Source organism: Gopherus flavomarginatus, chromosome 2 (genome assembly GCF_025201925.1).
Source record: "Gopherus flavomarginatus isolate rGopFla2 chromosome 2, rGopFla2.mat.asm, whole genome shotgun sequence".
In the NCBI taxonomy this organism is placed as follows: Eukaryota; Metazoa; Chordata; order Testudines; family Testudinidae; genus Gopherus; species Gopherus flavomarginatus.
The window spans coordinates 255,062,384-255,085,512 of NC_066618.1; the positions used below are offsets into that span (position 1 = coordinate 255,062,384).

Consider the following 23,129-nt stretch of genomic DNA (forward strand, 5'->3'; position numbering starts at 1 on the left):
TCGGAGGAAATAATTTACAAGCAGCTGAGTGATATGACCTAGTCTAAAATGTTTTAAGCCTGACATAATTATTTCATATAAGTCTACTTGATAAATAGAGGCTTCAGCCCTTTTGCATAAGTCTTAATTTGAGGTTTATGAGGTAAATAAAGGAGGCTCAGTCCAATTGTGTTAGATATATACATTTCCTAAGATGATTTTCCTTTTCAGTAGTACAGTTATTTAGAAAATCATTCACTCAAATCTATTTCTGTCCTCCTAGATTTTTTGAGAACCGATAAATGCTGTTATAGTTCAGGATACTATTAATAGTATATTATTCAAACAAGACTTTTTATGTTTTAGTATTATGATTTCTTAATGTCAGCAATAGCATAGCCTTGTGTACAGTATTTTTGATTTGCATTTTTATATGCTACTAATGATCAATTCAGCAAAAATATCTTCAGGAAGGAAAATAGCTTGTAAGACTTGCTGAGCTCATGTTACAAAGTTAGCCTCGGACGCTTTACTTAGAGCATACTGTGAATTCTTCATTTTGAAAGACTGGTACATTTTTGAAGTGTTCACTTTGCTCTATGCAGTAGCAGTCTCAGAAATAAAGTTTCAGATATTTGTACTTTACAATGGAAACAGAAAATTAAAATAAATGGTAATGTGCATTGTTTAAATAACACATTCAGTTTAGACGTTTTCAGTGATCCTTCTAATAGTTTACACATCTCTAGACTGTATCTAGGCATTCTTCTTTGAATGCATTTGGCTGACAGACTGGAACTCCATTGGTTCTGAAAGGTAATCAGGAATCAAGGTTACTGGTTATATTATTACTAACTTAGACCTGTGGCTCCTTACAAATATTTCTTTTGAGTGGTTATGTTTACTGTCATAATTATAAAAATAATTATCATTATTGTTTATATTACATTAGCATCCAGAGGCTCCAGTTCAGATTAGTGCCCTGTTATGGTAGCCACTGTCCACAGACGCAGGAAAGACAGTTGTATAGAGTCAATAGTCTAAATAGACAAGACAGATAGTAGGTAGTAGGGGAAAACAGAGGCACAGATAGGTGAAGTTCTTTGCCCCATATCACACAACAGATCAGTGGTAGGGCTGGGAAATAGAACCACATTCTCCTGAATCTTAGTCCACTGCCTTATCCACTAGACTAAACCACATTGCTTTTCAATGTGTCCAAACTATAGGATGACTTTTCAACTCTTTCTCTAGAGGAACTGCAGTAGTACATAAAAATGAATTGGTTGATAACAGTACTGCCCACTGTTGTGTTGGAGAGCCAAAATGTGTATATGAATGGCAATGGGAGTCTAGTGGCATTGATGCTCTAAAACTGCAGATGTGCATAGGCAACACTATACTTGCTTTACTTACCGCTATATTTGACACTTACGTTTGACACAATATTCTGTAAAACACCACAGCAGCAATACCAATCAGATATAATCATAGAAAGCTGAGCTGGAATTGCCCAGTACATCAGTCACTCCATGTCTTCACCCCTCTTCCTTACAGAATCCTGGGGAGCAATGACTTCGCAAAAGATCTGTGAGTGGTGTTGGATAATCTTCTGAACATGAGCTCTTCGTTTGACTCTTTGGCCAAAAAAGGTAATGCCATTCTGGGACACACAAGCGGAGTAGGAGTAGAGAGTTTATTTTACCTCTATATTTGGCACAGGTGCAACTGCTGCTGGAATACTGTGGACCAGTTCTGGTGCCCACAATTCAAAAAGGATGTTGATAAATTGAAGAGAGTTCCGAGAAGAGCCATAAGAATGATTAAAGGATTAGAAAACATGCCTTCTAGTCATAGACTCAAGGAGCTCAATCTGTTTAGCTTAACAAAGAGAAGGTTAAGGGGTGACTTGATTACACTCTGTAAGTACCTACATGGGGAACAAATACTTAATAATGGGCTCTTCAGTCTAGCAGAGAAAGGCATAGTACGATTTAATGACTGGAAGTTGAAGCTAGACAAATTCAGACTGGAAATAAAGTGTACATTTTTGACAGTGAGAATAATTAAACTATTGGAACAGTTTATCAAGGAGTGTGATAATTTTTTTATCGTGTCAATTTTAAAATCAGGATTGAATATTTTTTCTAAAAAGTATACTCTAGGAATTATTTTGGGGAAGTTCTATGGCCTGTGTTATATAGGACATTAGACTAGGTGATCACAATGGTCCCTTTTGGCCGTGGAATCTATGAATCTGCCAACACAATTGAAACTCTGAAATCCAATGACAGAGGATCTGAAAACTGCTTTCTGAATAACATATACTCTTTTCAGTTAGTGCATACCTTAGGGGAGAAACGATAACCCTCCCCCACTGGTTATGCTAAGTAACTCTCCTTCTGGAGCTCATCAGCACTGTCCCAGGAACCAATGTAAGAGTTGCTTTATCGTTAACATTGTCTACTGTAACTGTTAGAGCACCAGGGTATCCAAGCAGAGAGTGGATTTATGCTGGAAAATGAGAGCAATTATGTTTTTCTCTTGAGAGCATTTCTTGAGCTTGTTTGTTTTTAATTTTTTTTGTAAGACTCATTCCTGAGAAAGGTGTGTTTTACACATTTAACACTGTTAGGCCTTGGCTTTCTTTGTTATTTATCTAGGTATTTATATGGCTGCAATCAGCAGCAAGAACAGGATTCTGCCAGCGAGAATGCTTAACGTCTCAGAGTTCAAATTTGGGTCTCTATCTATTTCTGGGTATGTGGCCCCCATTACCATAGTATCTGAGTTCCCAACAATACCACTGTTGGGATAAGGAAATTCTGTTATCCACATTTGACAGATGGGGAGCTCAGGCAGAGAGAAACTAAATTATTTGACCAAGGTCACACAGAAAGTCTGTGACAGAACAGGGAATTGAATCCAGATCTCCTAAGTCCCAGGCTAGTGCTCCTAATCACTGGACTATCCTTCCTTCACAGCCCTGTGTGCTACAGATGTTTTAGGTCATGGAGGGGGAAGTAGTCTCTGAGGTAGCCATGTCCCAATTTGTTAAGGGTTTTGTATTTTAGGACTGATTTGGAAATTTGGTTAAGTGAATGGAAATTCAATGGAGTTTGCAAAACCTATCTGTGTTGGAGTCAGTCTTTATGTGCTGCTGAGCAATGTACCAATTGCAGCCTTTTTGTGCTGGTCACTTTCAGTGCTAGGTAAATTGTACTGCAACACTAATTTGGCTATTCTACAAGATTGAATGATAGCTGTTGGCTAAGATCTCTTCTGAGAGAAGCGGGGTGAGAGGTGCGGTTTTCTAGTTAAATGAAAATAGAAGGCATTTCTGGCTACCATGACAGTATTCATGTCCAAAAGCAGTAAAGAATCCAGTATGACCCTGAGGCATGGTACAACCATAATTATCCTTCTGTCATTGTGGTTAGCGTGTTGGCAAGCTACTTAACATATTAGATTCCTGGGTACAATTGCAGCCTCACAGCTGCAGTAACAGTCATGGACTGGCTCTGCCGCTGGGATTATGGGAGGATTCCTTTACTCCTACAACTTTTCCTCTGTAGCAACACCCAATGCACAGCACAGAATTTGGACAGAGAGTATTTGAATCTTAAGAATAAATTGATCAAAATCGCAAGTCAGAGCTAAAATAGGAAATGGACAGGAATTCAAGATATCTTGTTGGGCAGAACAGACACCACCAAAGCGAAGACTTTCCCAGAAGTATCAGAGGCGTAGCTGTGTTAGTCTGGATCTGTAAAAAGCGACAGAGTCCTGTGGCACCTTATAGACGAACAGATGTATTGGAGCATAAGCTTTCGTGGGTGAGCTTATGCTCCAATAAGTCTATTAGTCTATGAGATGCCACAGGACTCTTTGTCGCTTTTCCCAGAAGTGTTTGTTTCAGGTATAACCCCACCAGTAAGTATCTTGGCCAGAGAGCAGAAAGGGCTTATTTGAGAAATGTGGTAAGTCTTATCAAACCCATTGTGGGAGATGTGCTGCCTCTGATAAACAGAATTATTTTTGAGTCCTAACAACTTGACTTCAAGGTAATGAAAATCAGTTTAGGGAGAGATATAACTAGTGGAAAATATAGAGTTACTGTTAAGATATTTGTTGTGGCTTGCCCAGGGTAGACATGCAAATGGAGTTCTCTACTCATACCCATTTTGGGGCTGACTAAAAGGATTTGGTGTATAATTGCCAAGAAGTTAACAATGATCACATCCCTCCTCTTCTATCAGGAGAAACCCTGGGCTCTTACCAAATGTGAGCCAGCTCATAGCATTTGTGGAGCCAGTGGACTAAGGTCAATGGAGCAGCTTTTCAGGAGAATCAAGGAAATACTTGAAGGTCTGGACCTGTGGCTTGCAAAGCAGAGTGGTTTTTGATTGAGACAGTCTAGACCAGGAGTAGGCAACCTATGGCATGCGTGCCGAAGGTGGCATGCAAGCTGATTTTCAGTGGCACTCAGTGCCTGGGTCCTGGCAACTGGTCTGGGGGGCTCTGCATTTTAAATTAATTTTTAAATGAAGCTTCTGGAACATTTTAAAAGCCTTATTTACTTTACATACAACAATAGTTTAGTTACAGATTATAGATTTATAGAAAGAGACCTTCTACAAATGTTAAAATGTGTGTCCTGGCACATGAAATCTTAAATTAGAGTGAATAAATGAAGACTCGGCACACCACTTCCGAAAGGCCACCGACCCCTGATCTAGAATGAAGGTTGGGTAATTATTTTAGGCTGTTTTTCCTCTTTATTAGTCCTGTAGCACCTAGGAGCCCTAGTCATGGACCAGAACCCCACTGTGGTAGGCACAGTACAAACAGAGAGCAAAAAAATGGTCCCCGTACTGGAAGAGCCAGAAAGGGTGGGGGAAGAGATATAACATACAAGCAAAGTGATTTGAAATGATGGCAGCTAATGTCTGTCATGCTAGTTCCAGGATTTTTGGTGGGTTCAGGTAAGAGGAGATCAGCTAAAGGGAAGGGACATTGAATGGAAGGAGGCTGAGGGGGCCAGGGCAGGGGAGAAAAGGATGAGAGAAGTGAAGCTGAGGTGAAGAGAAAGAGACTATGAAGGAGGGGGAAGGTTGGAGCAAATAGCTAAAGAGCACAGGGCAGAAAAAGCCCAGTCAAATCTGTAGAAAGTTCTCTCAGTGTCCAGAGGTGCCTGTTTTGGCTGTTTGTGCCCTTACAGGCCGGCCGGAGTCTCTGGCTGACTCCTCTTTGCAGCTTTCTCCCAAGCCCACATGGCAGGGTGGAAGGGGCCACCCACCTGGAATTGGAAGGCAATTCTTTATCTGATGGGCCCTAGGGGCACACTTCTATTGTGTTTATTAAATAACGGCTGTTTTAAGGTAATGGGCCAAATGGAGCAAATCTGACACAAGGAGTTCTAAAGTACGTCCCCAGAGTGCACTTTGCACCAACAAAGCCTGATTAGTCAGGACAGGTCCACTTTTAGGGTTGCTAACTTTCTATTCGCACAAAACCAAACACCCTTGCCCTGCCCAATGCCCCACCCCTTCTCTGAGGCCTCACCCCCACTCACGCCATTTCTACCCCCTCGTCGCTCGCTCTCCCCACCCTCACTTGCTCATTTTCACCGGGCTGGCTCGGGGATGGGAGGAGGTGAGGGCTCCGGCTGGCGGTGTGGGCTCTGGAGTGGGGCTGGGAAGAGAGGTTTGGGGTACAATCAAGGTGGCCCATTTCAAACTGTTGACAAGAAGGTCTGAGTATCAGAGGGAAAATCCATTTTTAAAAGTACTTATTTTGACACACCTTTCTGTCAGCGGTTTGAAATGGGCCACCTTGATTGCATTGGCCTCGTTAGCACGACAAAAGTAATTTTCCCTCCCTTGGTATTCATCCCTTCTTGTCAACTGTTGAGAATAGGCCACTTCCACCTTAATTGAACTGGCTTATTAGCACTGACCCCCCTACTTGGTAACTCCCATCTTTTCATGTGCTATAATATATATTCTGCTTACTGTGTTTTCACTCCATACATCTGATGAAGTAGGTTTTAGCCCATGAAAGCTTATGCCCAAATAAATTTGTTAGTCTCTATGGTGTCACAAGGACTCCTCCTTGTTCTAGCAGTGAATGTGACTGATATCTTGCTAGTCTCACAGCAGGTCGGCTCTGTGCAACTATTTTTCATTTCTCTTGACTTGCTCAGCAATGAATGCATTTGCAATATATTAAGTAAGTCTCTTTTAGCAAGTATCAAACTTCGGTTTCTACATACAATGCCATTTAATTGTACAGCTAATATTGCCAAGTTTAGAGAACCTTGGTCATAGAGCCAACCACTGTGGACACTGTTCCTGTGATTTTATTCATACAGCTTAATCAACACTAATGTACCTAACAGAACCACTGGATGTCACTGTTGCTTTATGCAGTGTTGTAGCTGTATTGGTCCCAGGATATTAGAAACAAAGGGATGATGAGGGGTGAAAACTATCTATGCTGTATCTGTTATTGGACCAACTTCTTTGGATGAGAGAGAGACAGGCTTTCAAGCTTACACAGAGCTCTTCTTTGGGGCCTGGAGGAGACAACCTGAAGAAGAGTTCTATGTTAGCTTGAAAGCTTGTCTCTCTCACCAATAGAAGTTGGCCACTAAAAGATATTTCTCACTCATTGTTGCTTCACTCAGTTATTGAAAAAGGCAACATATTTAACCTAGCAATGTGGAAAATCTTGTTTAGAGACGAGGCTAGGGTGACCAGATAGCAAGTGTGAAAAATCGGGACGGAGGTGAGGGGTAATAGGCACCTATTTAAGAAAAAGCCCCAAATATTGGGATGGTCTCTATATAATTGGGACATCTGTTCACCCTAAACAAGGCCAAGCCATAAAGTCACATTAGGACATAAACTTTTCCAAGTCAGGCTGGTTGGATCTGGGTTTTTGTTGTGGGCCCTTTTCTAGGTTTAATAAGGTTTTCTCTTGGGATAATTCTGACTGATGTGTATTAAATGAGCTATCAGGGATTTGAACCTGGGTCTCCCACATCTCAGGTGAGTGGTCTAATCGCCAGACTACTGACTATTCTGCAGGTGTGGGGTCACGCTCTGTATCCCCCCATAGAAATGAAATTCCATCCTGGACCTGAGAAACCTTCCTGACAGAATTTTCATGAAAACTGTTATGTTTCCATGAAATGTTTCGGTTTCAATGGAAAAATAATTAGTTAAAATTTAGGTCTAGTCTGTGAGCAGGGCTCTGGTATGTTGCCATTTTTAGTGTCATTCTTATTATTGCCTCTAGTGAAAGAAGTGCTTTAGTGTGCTCAGGGTGACTAACAGGGACAGTATTGTTAGGATAAATCCTGATATCCATTTTCTACTTCTGAAATGTAAATCCCTGCAGTAAAATCCAGTTTCTATTAAAATTCCACATTTGCACTGGAACTCAAGATTCTTATGAAAATAAGCTATTTTCCCTCTTCTTGACCCAAGGAGTTCAATCATCCTCTAGCCAACTGTTTATTTTCCAGAATTAAATTCAACACATGCATATGTGCGTGTGTGTGTGTATATCAGGGGTCAGCAACCTTTCAGAAGTGCTGTGCCGAGTCTTCATTATTCACCCTAATTTAAGGTTTCGCGTGCTGGTAATACATTTTAACGTTTTTAGAAAGTCTCTTTCTAGAAGTCTATAATATATAACTAAACTATTGCTGTATGTAAAGTAAATAAGGTTTTTAAAATATTTAAGAAGTTTCATTTAAAATTAATATAATATGACTTTTGTCCATCATCAATAACATGGAATGGGGTTTGTCTATGTGCGTGTGCGCACACACAGAGACCCCATTCATGTTGTTATATACATATACACACACAGAGACACAAACCCCATTCCATGTTATTGATGATGGACAAAAGTCTGTTGTTTGGTTAATCATCCAGATATCCAAACTAGCCAAATCTAATGGCTCTGCAAACATGAGACTGGAAAATCTCAAGAATAGGGTTTCTCAAAATGTTTCAGCACTTTGGTGTCAAAGGGTTAAGGAGTGGGAAGTGTGATCTTGATTTGAATGGTTCTTCCACTCACTAGTGCTTATACGAGTGTTTCAAAATATCCGTGGGCACTGGTGAGTTGCAACTCTTTCTACATTTAGATTTGCATTCATATTTCTATGTGCATGAATAGGTATATCTCTCTCTCACACAGACACAAATACTAAGGGTTTTTTGCTTAGTAAATGTTACAGTTAAACATGCTGAATCTTACATCAAGATTAAAGAACAATTGGGTGCCTCTAGCTGTGCATAGGAGGATTTCTACCTGCTTTTTGCCATGTGAAAATAAGGAAAGGACTAGGTTGTGCATCTCTGACCTGACCTTTTAGTTGAGTTAGTGAAAGTAAAGACCTCAGTCCTGGAAGTCTTTATATGGTGTGAGCAGGAAGCACAAAGTGGTTGTACCCCAGTGCAGCTGTGAGTAGACACCATGTGTGGGTGCAAGAACAGTTAATCAGTAAATGTCCACTGCACTGAGCAAAAATAACACTCATTTCCCATTGCATGATTATTCTCTTCCTCAGAAAGTATACAAAATAAAAAAGGGGCAAGGCAGAGAATGGGCATGTCTGCATTATCTTCAACAATGATTTTTGCATATGAATGAGGAATTAATTAAACACTCTCCTGCCTGATCTCACCCTTTCTCCTGGCCATAACTTTGAGGCCGTGCAGCATTTGAGGCTCGTTAGCGTAGGGTTGTGATTCCTTGCTTTCCTTTGTGCTCATTACTTTTTTCCTATATGCTTTTAAATGCAAAGTACTCATGTGGAGCGTTGTCAGATGAAGTCCAAAGTTTGACAATCTTTTTTTTTTTTAGTTTTTGTCATAACATTTTCCCCCAGATTTGGACCTTAGCGTCCAAAATATGGGTGTTAGCATGAAAACCTTCAAGCTTAGTTACCAGCTTGGACCTGGTAAAGCTGCCACCAGCCAGGGATTTATACAGTGCCTAGCTCACCGTGGTTTCCCAAACCCTTCCCTGGGGGACCCCAAGACTCAGATTTCTTGAGTCTCACAACAAAGGGGAATAAACTATTTCCCTTTCCCCTCCTCCCCTCCAGGTGTTCCCTCCCTGGGTTCCTGGAGAGATATACAGAAGCAAGCTCCGTGAATCTAAACAGAGGGATTCCACCCTCCCTGTTTCCAGTCCTGGAAACACAAGTACCGAGAGAGCTAATCTCTCTTCTCCCCTCACCCAGAGGGTATGCAAAGTCAGGCTTAGTAAATTTAACACAAAGAGATTTTCCCCCTGACTTTTTCCTCCCTCCAATTCCCTGGTGAGCTGCAGACTCAATTTCCTGGAGTCCCCACTAAAGAAAAACTCCAACAGGACAGTTTTGTGTAAAGAATCAACTGTTTGAGCTTTTATATATGTATAATTTTACAGCTGGCCTTTGGGTCTCCTAGGTTGACACAGCATTACTGTAATATTTTGGTTATGCTACATATCAACAGTGTGAAAGAATATCATATAACAAAAAATCCAATTAAACTGCAGTTCAGATAAAAACATCATATACTACAAAATATGAATTGTTATAAAACCTGGAAGTTTAGTACAGTGCTTAAAAAAAAATTAAACACACAGATGACAGAAACAGAGTGTGGCAGTGTGGATTAAAGAAACAACTATATTAGTCTTATTTAGAAGATGAATGAGGCCACTTTTGGACCCAGTCATGCAAACGCTTAAGTATATGCTTAACGTTATGCATGTGAATAATATCATTGATTTTGACATCAAGCTCATACTTGCAAGATCAGGGCTTTGGATTCCTGTGCACAGTTCAGTATTACCAAGAACATCAAATGCTCAAAAATCATGAGTCAAGCCCCACAATATCATGAGATTGATTTAAAAATCAGGAGGTTGTACAAGATAATAAAATCGGTGTTCTTTTTGTTTGCCTTCTGTTTGTTTAAGTTTGTAGGGATCACTTTTTAAAGATTTTCTCCATAGCCATGAGGCCTAGAAACCTACTTTTGCTTTTTTAAATTAAGGCTGAAATCTTTCCATACTAACATGAATCAAAGAGCTTGCGATTTAAGAAAAACACCAGACAGTGTAAAACTCGCAATGAAATCACAAGAGTTGGCAACACTGCAGTTTTGTTCACCTTAATTTGAAAGTGCTGTCTAAAAAAAAGTGGAAAATATGTGAGAGAGATCATTTGGAATGCTACAGAGACTTCAGAATGAAGATTGAAAGAGCGGACCTCATTGGGTATACACCTTGTACTCATACTTGGCTATCGAGCTATTGCTTAATATATTGTATCACTAGTTTGCACTACCTATAAATGCAGACTGTATTTTTTTAATAGGAATGTCATTATTTCCCTGCTCCAGTGGAGCCAGTGTAACGCACAAGACATTTAAATGTATGGACACTTATATTGCTACCTTGCTCATCACTGTGGTATCTGTGCACCTGAAACAAGGAGTATGAATTTATTGTAAGATAAGAAGATATTTTATGTACTGTCTCTGTAGAGAGTATAAGTGTCAAACTGCCAGGAGCAACAGTAGAAGATAACAGAATGAATAGTTGTAAAAGAACTGTAGACACAAGTATTATTGTAACTTTGCAGGTGGAACTGATAGTTTGCAAATCTTCCAGAGTGCAGTATGAATTTTGTTATACTGCCTATCACTGGTTTAATCTGACCTTTCAGTTTATTTTTAAGAACCGTGTGTTTCTTTTCAGCACCAGTTTACAGTGACCAGAAGCTTAATGCTTAACCTTCTCTCTCTGAACGATTGCTTCGATTAAGGTCTCATATAGCAGCAAACATAAGAAATGAATACTGCGAAACTTACGTAACATGTTTGGTAACTTAAATGATAATTAGTGCTTAATGCATGGCGAATACATGCCTCTGAATGCAGAGAGAAGGGTTTTGTGTGCATTTTCCTCACAAGAGAGCATAAAGCTGTTTTCTGTGTGGTTGTCAGGGAGAGACTTGTCTGGCTGCACGCTTCCTGGTTGTATTAGCATAACCCAACCCACACTAAACATACGCCCAGCACTACCTCATTTTACCACTGGCCTGAGGCCAAAAGCAAAAGCACTATAGTGAATATAAGGGGGAAATTACAGAGACGAGAACTGTAAACTTACCTAAGAGTAGACCAAATTTCTGAAAAGAGAAGAAGATGTTATATGAATAATCTTTCCCTTTCAGATGGCTTTTTAAAAGGTTAAAAGCAAACATACTTATCAAGTATACTGAATACAAGAGAACAGCTGCAGAATGTAAGTGCTTCTGTTCATCTTTCTATAGCTTTGAAACTGAAAACTCAGAAGAAGAACTGGAGACCGGCTCTGAACAGGGTAATTCTGCAGTGGTAATTTGTTAAGAAGGAGAAACTTTGGGGGAGATAAAGCATGGCAGGGGCAAAAAGGAGAAAGAAAAGTGCCATGTGGAGGAAGATCCATGCTCTTCGCTGTGAAGATATCAAACTGTGGTGTGTAAGAAGGCTGCCTATTTTGAAGTGGGCACCTAGCTACAATTTGAAGGAAAACTTGATTCCTGATACAGTCTCTGGGATGATGCTTGCAATTCAACAGGTACCTCAAGGTACAGTAATACATCTGATTATCACATTTTAAATAGCTTTAGTCAGACAATTGTCACTTTTCAGTAGAGTTTTCATTTCTTGCTTCTTAGTGTTAGGATGAAGCATGGTTTAAAAAAAACATAGAAAAAAAAGAATTGTACATTTTAATTAGACCTAATCTAATGGGATGTGTGGAAGAGAGTTTTTTACAACTCTCACTTTTTATACATTGTAAACAAACATCTTTTCTTGTTTTTGACCAAGGTCTGTGAACAGGGGATTAATGTTACTATGAACCTGTCACTTTGACAGTAACTCAAGACATATTGCAGCGCATGAGAGAGCAGTGACACAAGGACGAATGCTGGTGTTATGCAATGTATTACTAGTGTAACTGGCCCTCACTACCCACTTTCACATTAGAAACAAACAAAGAGCTACAAAATAACTTTGTGTCTTGAAATGTTTTGTTTTAGAAGTAAGCATCAGTATTACACAATTACCTGTAGGAGCCTTGAGAACTTCAGTAAACGAGTAACAAAACATTCTATACATGGAAAAAGGCTTTCTGCCAAAGCTATTATCTGCAGACAGGATCTTGTGTGCATGGAGAGCTTGTGATTTCAGCTTTTATGTTGGTCTAATGAGATGTATTGTATCACATTACCTATTGCATCTCCCTTTCCAGCACTAATATAAACTAGGGGTGGAGCTGTAGTCTATTTTGGCAGCCATAGGTAAGTAACACCAATCTGGATTTATCTGGTGGTTATTACAGGTGAAAAGTACAAACTAATGAACGATTCCAGAGAAACAAAGTCTTCTGTCTATCTAACATCATTGTGCAGACTTAGGCAACACTTTATACCCGTCCCTGGCAAATGCCATGTTAGTTTCTTGCCTACCCAAAATGGACTCTCTAGCTACTTCTCTGATGCGCACTGTAGATGTTGCAGAATGGCTTGCCTTTACTATCATTCATGCTGCTCAATTATAAGCACTTCTTTAATTGAATTATTCTGTAGCTGGAGCCAACCGGTTTGTGTAAGTATTTGTGCTTTTAGGGTAATTAAGAACATCTGCATTCGCATGATTTAACATTAAGAACCTTAATACTGTAGTGAACTATAAGTATCTAATTTTACTGGTATAGTCTTATACAACAATTTTAATTAAAATGCTGCTAATAACAATATGTTAAACTCTAACAAAAATATCAAATTAGGGACAGTTATACATTACTAGTAGTTTTATCCAGCATAATCTTAATTGAATGTTGTTCCCAAAAATGATCTAACTTACGAAATAAAACTTTAAAAAGCTCAGGTGGTGCTGGAAAAATGCTGCTTTTCCAGATTATTCCATCTTGTTTATGTAATCTAGAAAGAATGTGATACAACTTTAAATTAATTCTGTTGCTTAAAACAACAAACAAAAAACCTCAAACTCCATCCTCTCTAAACAAAACAAAGCAACTCTCAAATAAAATCTGAGAATAAATTGTCTCTTTTTTGACATCAAAGTTGTCCATTTTGCTTGAAACTATTTTGAAGTGTGTGTCTGTGAGAGAGAGAGAGAGAGAAATATATTTTCAGACTGTTTGCACCCAGTCTTCTCATAGCATTGCATCTCTTGTCTGGTACTGGGGCTATACTTTAATATTAATCAGAGATTAGGAATAGACAGAAAAAAAGAACCAATCCAGTTTGCTTTATAGCAAGAAGAAGAGAATACAAATCTTGAAAACCTTATGTGTATGGGGTTCTTTTCTTATAATACAAGAACAAAGAGTTATTCGGTGAAAATGAAAGCAACAAATTTAAAATGGTTAAAAGCAGTTAAATTTATAAACGCCTGATAATTGACAGATGGAACTCACTGCCACAAGATATTGAGGCTAAAAGCCTAGTGTGATTCAAAAAAGGATGAGCTATTTATATGGATATTGAGATCATCCTGCAGTTATATTAGATGGGATAAAATATTTTTAAGGGTTAGATGCCTTCAAGTTTCAGGGCATAAATCAACCACTAGCTTGATAGTGGTTAAGAAAAAAACTTTCCTTACCATTTGTATTTTCCGTAATTGTCCATGATGGGAATTTTTGCACCTTCCTCTAAGTCATCAGATGTGGCCATGTTCAGAGACAAGATACTAGACTCAAGAGAGGGCTGTTCTTATCCGGTGTGACTTCCTGTGTCTGAACAAAATACCAGGCAACATGGCCATTATCTCTTGGTTGGGGATAGGAGAATATGAGGAAAGGAAGTCATTGTCCTTGCATCATATATTACAGCTCAAACCACAAAGATAATGTTCACAGTTAAGACTTCGATTTAGTCATCGTGTTTATAGTATAAGTCATGAACAGGGCGTGGGCAGTAAACAAAAATTCACGGTCCTGTGATCTGTCCATGACTTATACTATAAATACCCCTCACTAAATCTTGGGGGGGCGGACACCTGGGCGACTGCTGGGGCGGTGTGCGGCACTGCTTGGGGGTGGGGGTCCAGGGCCAGTGGCACTAGCTGCCGGGGGCTGCTGAGCGGGGGCTGCTGAGCAGCAGCTGCTCCAGCCTCCTGGGGACTGCTGAGCAGTGGCAACTCTGGGTGCCTGGGAGCCACTGCGGGGGGCCACCAGTAGCAGCTGCTCCGGCTGCCCAGGGACCACCAGGAGCAGCTGTTCTGGCCGCTCCAAGGACCACTGCTCGGTGGTCCAGGGCCAGCTGTGCAGGGCTATCCAAGCAGAGGCAGTGCAGCTGGCCCTGGGGCCGCTCCAGCAGCAGCTGGTGTAGCTGGCTGCAGGGCTGCCCAAGTGGCTGGCTGCAGAGCCACTCCAGCAACGGCAGGTGGTGTTGTCCCTGGTGTCATCTGAGCAGCGGGCCCTGGAGCCAGCTACTTGGGCAGACCTGGGGTCAGCGTCATTGACAGCTGCAGAAGTCCATGACAGTCACGGAGCCCTACTAGTAGTTATTCTTCCTACAGTATTTTGATACCATTTGGATAGAGTTGCAATTCAATAGCAATTTTTGCTATTGCTGTCTGCTTTAAATAAAAGTAAAAACTTAGGAGCAAGGAAAGAGAGAGAACAACAATTAACAGGTGCAGATTATGTATTTTGTGTGTTTTGATAGTGGTCATTGTAGAGACAGTAAAATGTCCATCTCTGTGCATTTAATAGAGGATCAGAAGCAAAAAGACACCCCTCCCCCGAAAAACAACAACAAAAAGCCCAACTGACCCTTCAATCTGCAGAGCAATCATCTTTCATGTCCTCTGTGTATTAGTCGCTTTTTACTTTAGGTAGGATTTTAAGAGCTACCACCTAAATTTCAAACTAACCAGTGATTTTTTCGAGTGTTTCAGTTTTGGGTGCCCAAATGAGCCAGCTTATAGGTGACTGATATTCAGAGGGCAGGTATCCTGAGTACTTCCCAAAGATCAGGCTGCGTTAAGGTTTGTGAAGCTGGGCACTTGAAACTTGAGGCACCAGGACTTGTAGGTCACTTTGGAAAACTGTAGGCCTGAAATTTTCTCATAGACCATATAGGGAGTTGTAGGGTGACTTCCAGAACTTAGAAAGAAATTACTTAGCATTTTTTCCACTTAATATTTGGTTTGGTTCACATTTTCATGCTTTGTGGAAGAGGTGAGTTTTAGGAGCAACTTAAATTCAGTAGTAGATGGCTTGGCGAATTGGGATAGAGAGAGTGTCCCATGCATAAGAGTGGCATTAGAAAAGGCACTAATAAGGTATCGGGCCTCATATCACTGACTTTACATCGCCTGCTCTCTGACTTTCTCTGGTGTATGGGGTTCGTCAAAGGCAGAGCCAGAACATAATATGTTCTGGCAGTTCTGGCCCAGTGGAATAGTTCCTAAGAAATTGTTCCAGCTAGTGTAAGTTCATACAGCCCTGAGGTGGCTTAGAGCCAACTTTGTCTCCCTGTTGCCTCTCAGCACAGGTGAGGATGGAGCTCAAAGTATCTTAAAATTAACCCCCCACAATCAAGCTTGTTGTGTGCCCTCACAAACAGCTGTTGAAATGAACCCAGCAATAGGTCACTAGAAATCCCCCTGCTCAACTCTCACTGTGACAGAGCTGCAACATTTTGGGCTATCTGTGGCCTTTTAAGTTACGGTGGAGAACATTGCAAAATTCTGTCTTCAGTGTCACAAGACGTGGAGCATGAAATCAGTTCGTGAAAGATGTGGCTGGAGAACACTTCTTATTAAAGATCTGGCGGCCTAGAGAAAGGCCTCTCTTCTTACATATCCTGTATTCTTGGTCTTGCTTAGGTTCAGATTCATTCTTAGATTTTTGTGATACAAGTGCGAAAACAACAAATATCACCCTTGTTGTCAGTGGAGATTAAAGCATATGATTGGATGTCTAACGGTGTTATCCCATCCATTCTCTCTCTCAAAGATATCCAATAGGCAACATATAGAACTGAAAATCATCATACTCAACACCTCTCCGTAAGGGAATATGTAATCTCTGCAAAGAATTTATCATCTAGGATTGTTACTTCAAGCAATGTTGGAATCAGTTCAGAACGTTCTCAGTCATGCTCAACCAGTCTTCCAGCCGATGAAACAAACTTCATATGATCAGCAACTTTAAATGCCACTGTTATACTGGCTGAGGAGGGCCAACTCAGCATATGTAATTTCCTAAAGCCAGAGAGATTTTTATCCTGTAGATCAGTGCTAACCACAGGACACACTCGGCTGTCACTACGTCCTTCCCCAGTACTGTGGCCCAGAATGTCAGATCTTAATTCACCAGTTGCAGAGAGGTTGAGTGAGAATTTTTTATAACATAGGCTTCACTTCCAGCTTTTTTCAGAGCATGGAATCATCTCCCTCTTATTCTGCTAACTCCACTATGGTTGAAAAAAGAGATATAACTGCTTTTAAAATAAACTGTCAGGCAAGGATCTGAATCTCAGGTTGTGGGATTAAGCCCACCACTTTAGCTCCAAGTCTGAGTTGCCCTGAAATTGTCTCAGAAAGCCAAGGAACTTGAGACTTCATGATCTGGCAATAGGTCCTTAATTTGACAATGTTTCTCAAAAATCTGGTACTCAAAATCTAGAAAATAGATCATACTTCTCTGCCAATGTCATATCCACTGGTTGCTGACAATCCAGGTGGGTAAAACTGTCAACAAAACTAAGGAGGGATGACAGATTATTCTTTATGAATGTTTGTTGTAACCAATTAGTCAGCCTGTATTACCTATTCCCTTTTGTACCCCCCTCCTACTGCAAAGCTGTTACAGCTCTTGCTTATAAAGCCTGCCTCTTTAACTCAAGGAATGTTTGCTGTTTCTGACCATCTGTACCTTCATGTTCATCCTTTTTACAAGATTGTGACAAATTGTGTACAAAGTATACCTTGTGAGGTATCATTTAAAAACTCATAATCTGCATAACATTTTTGTACTAGTAAAACATGTGTGACCACATTGTATGTAAAGTTATAAAATTCTACTGTATGACTTTACTGAGACATGCTTCAAGTTTAGAAAAGCAGGCACAGACCAGTTCCTCAGAGACAAAATGCAAACTGACACCTCAGCCAGGTGTCAATAAAATCAAATAGACTATCAGCTGATTAAGTGGCCATTCTTTGGAAGGAAGAAGAGTGTGAGCAAGAAATTTACATTTTGGCAATGCAACAGCTGGGAATCACGTGAACTGCAGCTAGAGCTGATTCTCAGAGAGGAGGAAAAGATATAAAAACGAGGAAGAGAGGCCCCAAATCACCTCTCTTTGCTCATCTCTATTCATTTGAAAGACAAAGGATGTACCATTGAACTGGGTGAGTGGTCCTGGCTGAAGGAATCTAGCCAGACTTCTGTGAGCAGGTGCTGAGAAAAACCTTTTTGCTGTAAGTTCACTTAGCTTGATAAATTAAGTATTAGTTTGCATTTTGCCTTTTAGTTTTTGTAACCAGTTCTGACTTTTATGCTTCATTACTTGTAATCACTTAAAATCTATCTTTCTATAGTTAATACGTTTGCTTTATTGTTCTATCTAAAGCAGTGTGTGTTTGGATTGAAGTGCTTGGAAACCTCCATTTGAGATAACAGGGTTTGTACATATCATTTTCTATTAATGAAATGATGGACTTTCTATGAGCTTGTTTTGTCCAGAAAGGAAGAGCTGGGCAGTACAAGACACATTTTGGGGGATAAGTCTGGCACTGGGAATTTGATGGTGTCACTCTGTAATATAATTCACAAGTGGCTGGCTAGAAGCACTCATATAATAGAGTTGGGGGTGATTTTCCATGCTAGAGGTTGTTTATGAACAAGCCAGGAGTGGTTGTGCTTACTGTGAAGCAGTGTAAAAAGCACTCCAGGCTGGAGAATTGAGGGAACACAGCTGTTCAGCAGTCCAGATTGTACCCTGGGGAATGTCACAGTGTTGAAGATCATGTAAACGGGATGCCACTTAAGTTAATTTTGCAGAGAGAGTGGGAAAAATGCTCTATGAGCAATTTTGCCCTGCACATGATGCATCAATCATCATCAGTACCCTAATTCCTTATCCTCTTGTTAAAATGAGAAGAGAGAATCAAAGTAATGTTTTTTTCTTGGTCTTCTGGTGCTACCTCTGCCACCCACAAAAAACATTAATAATAAATTTGGGTAGGGTGAGACTGGACTCTCATTAATGGTAATGGCTAGTTTTTTTATTTTCTGTTTCTCTTGGGGATATTGGATTACCCCATTAAACATGGTGATTGTGAGCATAGCTCCAATATTCATAATCTCAAAACCACATAGGATAACCAATAACTCCTAGTGTATCTAAATTCAAAAGTTTAAGATTTAGCAAATGGCTCCTAATATGCATGACTTACAACAGTATTTTGAATAAGCTCCTGCTTTTGGTAAAGGTCTGATCTAAAACAGGCCTGACCTCTTCCCATTTTCATTTTAATCTTGGATTATGATATGTAGAGGGAGAGAATGAGACAATAGAGTCAAATCTTGGATGACATGTAGTCATGCAGCTGAGTTCATCCTCTTCCCCCCACAAACAAGTTAGACCCTGAAGGGGTACTGTGCACTGGCATAAAGAATAAAACCCGTGGCACCAAATCTCACAGTACAAACTAGTTAGCTCATGTTGCGGGGCAAAAAATTGCAGTGTAGATGTTTGGGCTTGGGCTGGTGTCATAAACAGATAAGTAAGAGTTAATAGAACAAAAATGCTTCATATCTCTTTTGCCTGTAAAGGGTTAACAAGTTCAGTAAGCCTGGCTGTCACCTGACCAGAGGACCAATCAGGGGACAGAATACTTTCAAATCTTGAGGGAGGGAAGTTTTTGTGTGTGCTGTTAGATTTTGGTTGTCCTTCACTCTGGGGGCTCAGAGGGACCAGATGTGCAACCAGGTTTCTCTCCAATCTCTCCAATACAGGCTTTTATAAGGTCAGAATAGTGAGTACTAGCTAGATAAAGCGAGTTAGGCTTATGGTTGTTTTCTTTATTTGCAAATGTGTATTTGGCTGGAAGGAGTTCAAATTGGTATTTTGCAGAAAGGATTTTAATTTGTACTTGAATACTTAGGCTGGGAGGATATTCCCAGTGTCTATAGCTGAAACACCCTGTACCTATTCCATCTTAAATTTACAAAGATAATTTTTGCCTTTTTCTTCCTTTAATTAAAAGCTTTTCTTGTTTAAGAACCTGATTGTTTTTTTTTATTCTGGTGTGAGACCCCAGGGGACAGGGTCTGGATTCACCAGGGAATTGGTGGAGAGAAAGGAGGGAAGGGGGAGAGAGAGGCTAATTTCTCTCTGTGTTAGGATTACTGTCTCTCTCAGGGAGAATCTAGGAGGGGAAGAGAGAAGGAGGGGGGAAGGTGCATTTTCCTCTCTGTTTTAAGATTCAAGGAGTTTGAATCACAGTGATCTTCCAGGGTAACCCAGGGAGGGGAAGCCTGGGAGAGGCAATGGTGATGGAAAGGGTTTACTTTCCTTGTGTTAAGATCCAGAGGGTCTGGGTCTTGGGGGTCCCCGGGCAAGGTTTTGGGGGGACCAGAGTGTACCAGGCACTGGAATTCCTGGTTGGTGGCAGCGCTACAAGTACTATGCTGATAATTGAGCTTAGAGGAATTCATGCTGGTACCCCATCTTTTGGACGCTAAGGTTCAGAGTGGGGAATTATACCATGACAGCTGGAGTCTGGGTGTGAGACCCACCCTTCTTGTTGGGTTTTAGACTGTGGGCTCCAGCCTAAGCCTGAAAGTCAACACTGCAATTTTAAGCACCAAAACCTGAACTCCATGAGCCCAAGTCAGCTGACTCAGGTCAGTTGTATCTGTGCCCTGGGTCTTTTATTGCAGTGTAGAGGTACCTAAATATCTCTCTTGAGGTTCTGAAAACCATAATCTCCTGCTGGCACCCCTTATAACTTGAGGCACTTCTGATTTGAGCGTGCACATGTCAGATTTCTCCTTCCTGCTATCTACTTAATACTACTTTGTCCTTTCCATCTGAGGATGTTGAAGCTCTTTACAACTATTTGGTCTAACAGTAGAATGGCAAGGTGGTAAAGTATTATCCCCATAGAAAGATTAAGTGACTTGCATGAGGGTAGTTTTGCAGCAAAACCAAGAATAGAATCTATCGCCTGCCATTCCTAAGAGTTAGCCACACGACTACCCTTCCCCATCAATACCCTTCCCTCCAAGAATTGACAAATACAGTGATATTTATAACTGTTAAAGAGAGAAAATTACCTCAGAAGATGAATAGAAAACCAGCGGTGCTTTATCTCTGGCTTCAGACTTTGTCTTGGCAAGATCATGACATTTCGCGGGATTCATAAGAAATGTCACTTGTTTTGAGAATGGGTCTGTCCACATGGTACACTGTTTATATGCATAAGCACTAAAAAGATGGGCAAATCACTTCTATGGCAGTATGTAGGTACAATATTTGAAGGACATTCATTTGCAAATAAATCAAAATTGGGTACTGGGGAACATTCCCTGTTACAGTGACAGCATAAGGATAGATTTTCATGTGGAATTTACATGCAGCATTATACACTTGTTGATTCTTCTGTGGCCACGAAAGGTTGCAGATCAGCTTCTTGTGCCCAGTGAAAGCATTCATTGTACACTTGTTGACTCTTCTATGACCTTCTGTGGGCACAGAAGGTTGCAGATCAGCTCCTTGTGCCAATTAAAAACATTCAAAACATTCATACCAAACTGAAAAAGGCTCCTGACACGTAGTTATCTTCTCTCTTATATGTGTGCCTGCTGAGAAGAGAAAAATATGCAACTGAAGTCTGATTTAAATCAATTTCTCCATCTCTGCCACCTCCCTGGTTCATTTTGTTTATTTTTTTAATTAAAGTTAATTTAGTCTAGAGATGGATTTACTGCTGAACAAAGGAAATCCCACACACTGACTGGAGACTGCCATTACCTGGTTTCATGCATCCCTGCACTCATGCTCAAGGTTTTGGAGGCATGGTGCCAGCATTAGTTTTTTTCAGACCGCTGATGCAGGACCCCCAGCAGTGTTATTTCAAAGGGTGATCTGTTGCCTAGGTTTTGCAGGCTCTTTCCTTAAGCATTGACATAAATGTACGCAAAATGATTCACTTGAGTTAGTCAGGTAAAATCATTGTGTTCTAGCATGTGAGAATGGGGTGAGGGGAAGGCTTGTCTTATAAATGTACAACTGCAGTATGTGCAGATGAAGATGAATGCACTTCCTTGGAAGCAAAGCTAGAGAAGCCTCATAGAGAAGAGCTTTGTAGCAGCCATGTAATTTACAGCCCATGTGATTATATTCCTTGTGGTGGAAGAAAATCTCTCACTTCTTGCAAAGAGTGGTGTTCTGAGCCCAGAGTTCTGAACTGTAACATGATAATATATATATCTGCTACAGAGGTTCACATTCCTACAGATTCTCAGTGGATGCCCAGGAATGTGAAGTTCCAAGTTCTAGTGAACTAACAAAGTATTCAAAGGCTTCATGTCAGAGGTTGCAGTTGGCATTCAGGCCCACTCTTGGGGTGACATGGCAACTTTGCCTCAGTTTTCCTTCCTTCCTTTGATGGACTTGTTGCTGTCTAGTCTGTTTTAGCTCTGTGTTACGACTGTGGCCCTTCTGCTGAGTCATTGGTAGTCTTCTTCCCTCTCAGTGTGCTAAAGAGTCCAGTATGTCAGGAGACCAATTGCCCTAGATAAAGAGCTTATAGTTCCTGGCCTTTTTGAATGTGACTCGCTTGTTCAAGATTTAACAAAAAACCCTGCTGGGTTTGGAAGGGGAACCCAGGTCCACCAACTCCTCTGGATTCCAGGCTAGGGACCCTGTATAAAGTGGTTGGTACCAATCTCCCCCAACCCCTTCCTGTTCCCCTGTCTTGCTTGCTTCCATGCCTCTCTTGCAGGCTGTTCTTCAGAGTCTCATCCTGTGGCCCTCTTCTCCTGGAAGTCCAGCTTCCTGGATGGCTTCTCACCAATATATGGCTGAAGGCTCCTGCTCTGAGGCTCTTCAGCCTTTCTGGCAGCCATACCATGCCCTTTGCCCTGCAGCCTTTTTCTCTCCACAGCTGTTGTGAAGTCACCAAACAGCCTAGCTGAGAAGGCAGTCAATTTCCCTATTAATACTTTCATGGCTGTGACTGGATGGGGTCTATACACCCCAGGACCTCCTGCATGCATGACTCTGACTTCTTTAATTTTGACTATGGGTAACATTGTTAAAAATGTGCACATCCAGAGTGCCTCACATACCAGATATGTCATTCTGAAGCATTGATTTTCCAACAGAACATCAGGGAGGTGTGGTTCAAGTGATGTGGCTGGTTCATGGAGCAACACTGGGGGTGCATCCAAGAAACGCCACCATGTTCTGCAACACTGAAAAAGTCAATAATAGAGCTGATTGGAAAATTTCATCAAAAATGAAACTCAAAAAATTGAAATAAATTTTTCAATCTTCCCCTTTCCCCTCCATTTGTTGATCAGTTTCATACCAAAAACAAAGTGGGAGGTAATTTTAGATGAAATGGACCATGAAATATAAAGACTGGTATTACTGCAAGGAGGACACAAATGGGAGAACACACCAATTGCTACAGTGGAGCCTCTTTTACTTTTTACTGCTTTTCCTAGTGAAAAGGGCACTCCCTGAAATTCTTGTTTTTTCTGATACTGTTTTTTCTAATATCAGTTTCAGGGACACTCAAGTAGTTTTGGCGTAAAATGTAGGAGTGGAATGGAACAGAAACTTACAAAACCTAATATGAATAGAAATGTTTTCTATTTTTTATTTCAATGAAAATCATTGTATGTTGGAATTCAAACATTTTCCTGTACTATTTGGAACTCAAAAATTAATGTAGGATTGTGGTGGTATAGGAGGACAAGGAAGTGAAACTGGCTAGACATAAACTTTAAACAAATCCAGCCAACTTTCACTATCAACAACAAGCACAGCAAACTGCAAAAGCCAGATATCAATCATAACTGATTCTGGA

At 40.6% G+C, this 23,129-nt stretch overlaps 1 protein-coding gene across 1 annotated transcript in view; it reads left to right on the top strand.

Annotated features, from left to right (window-relative positions):
• Positions 1 to 11,154: 11,154 nt before the first annotated feature.
• SLC26A7 (solute carrier family 26 member 7) overlaps positions 11,155 to 23,129 on the top strand; it is a 151,923-nt gene continuing 139,948 nt past the window's right edge. Inside the window, exon 1 of the mRNA XM_050941497.1 lies at positions 11,155 to 11,626. Within this exon, the coding sequence (XP_050797454.1) occupies positions 11,434 to 11,626 (193 nt within the window). The 5' untranslated portion in view covers positions 11,155 to 11,433. The remainder of the gene's footprint in view (positions 11,627 to 23,129) is intronic.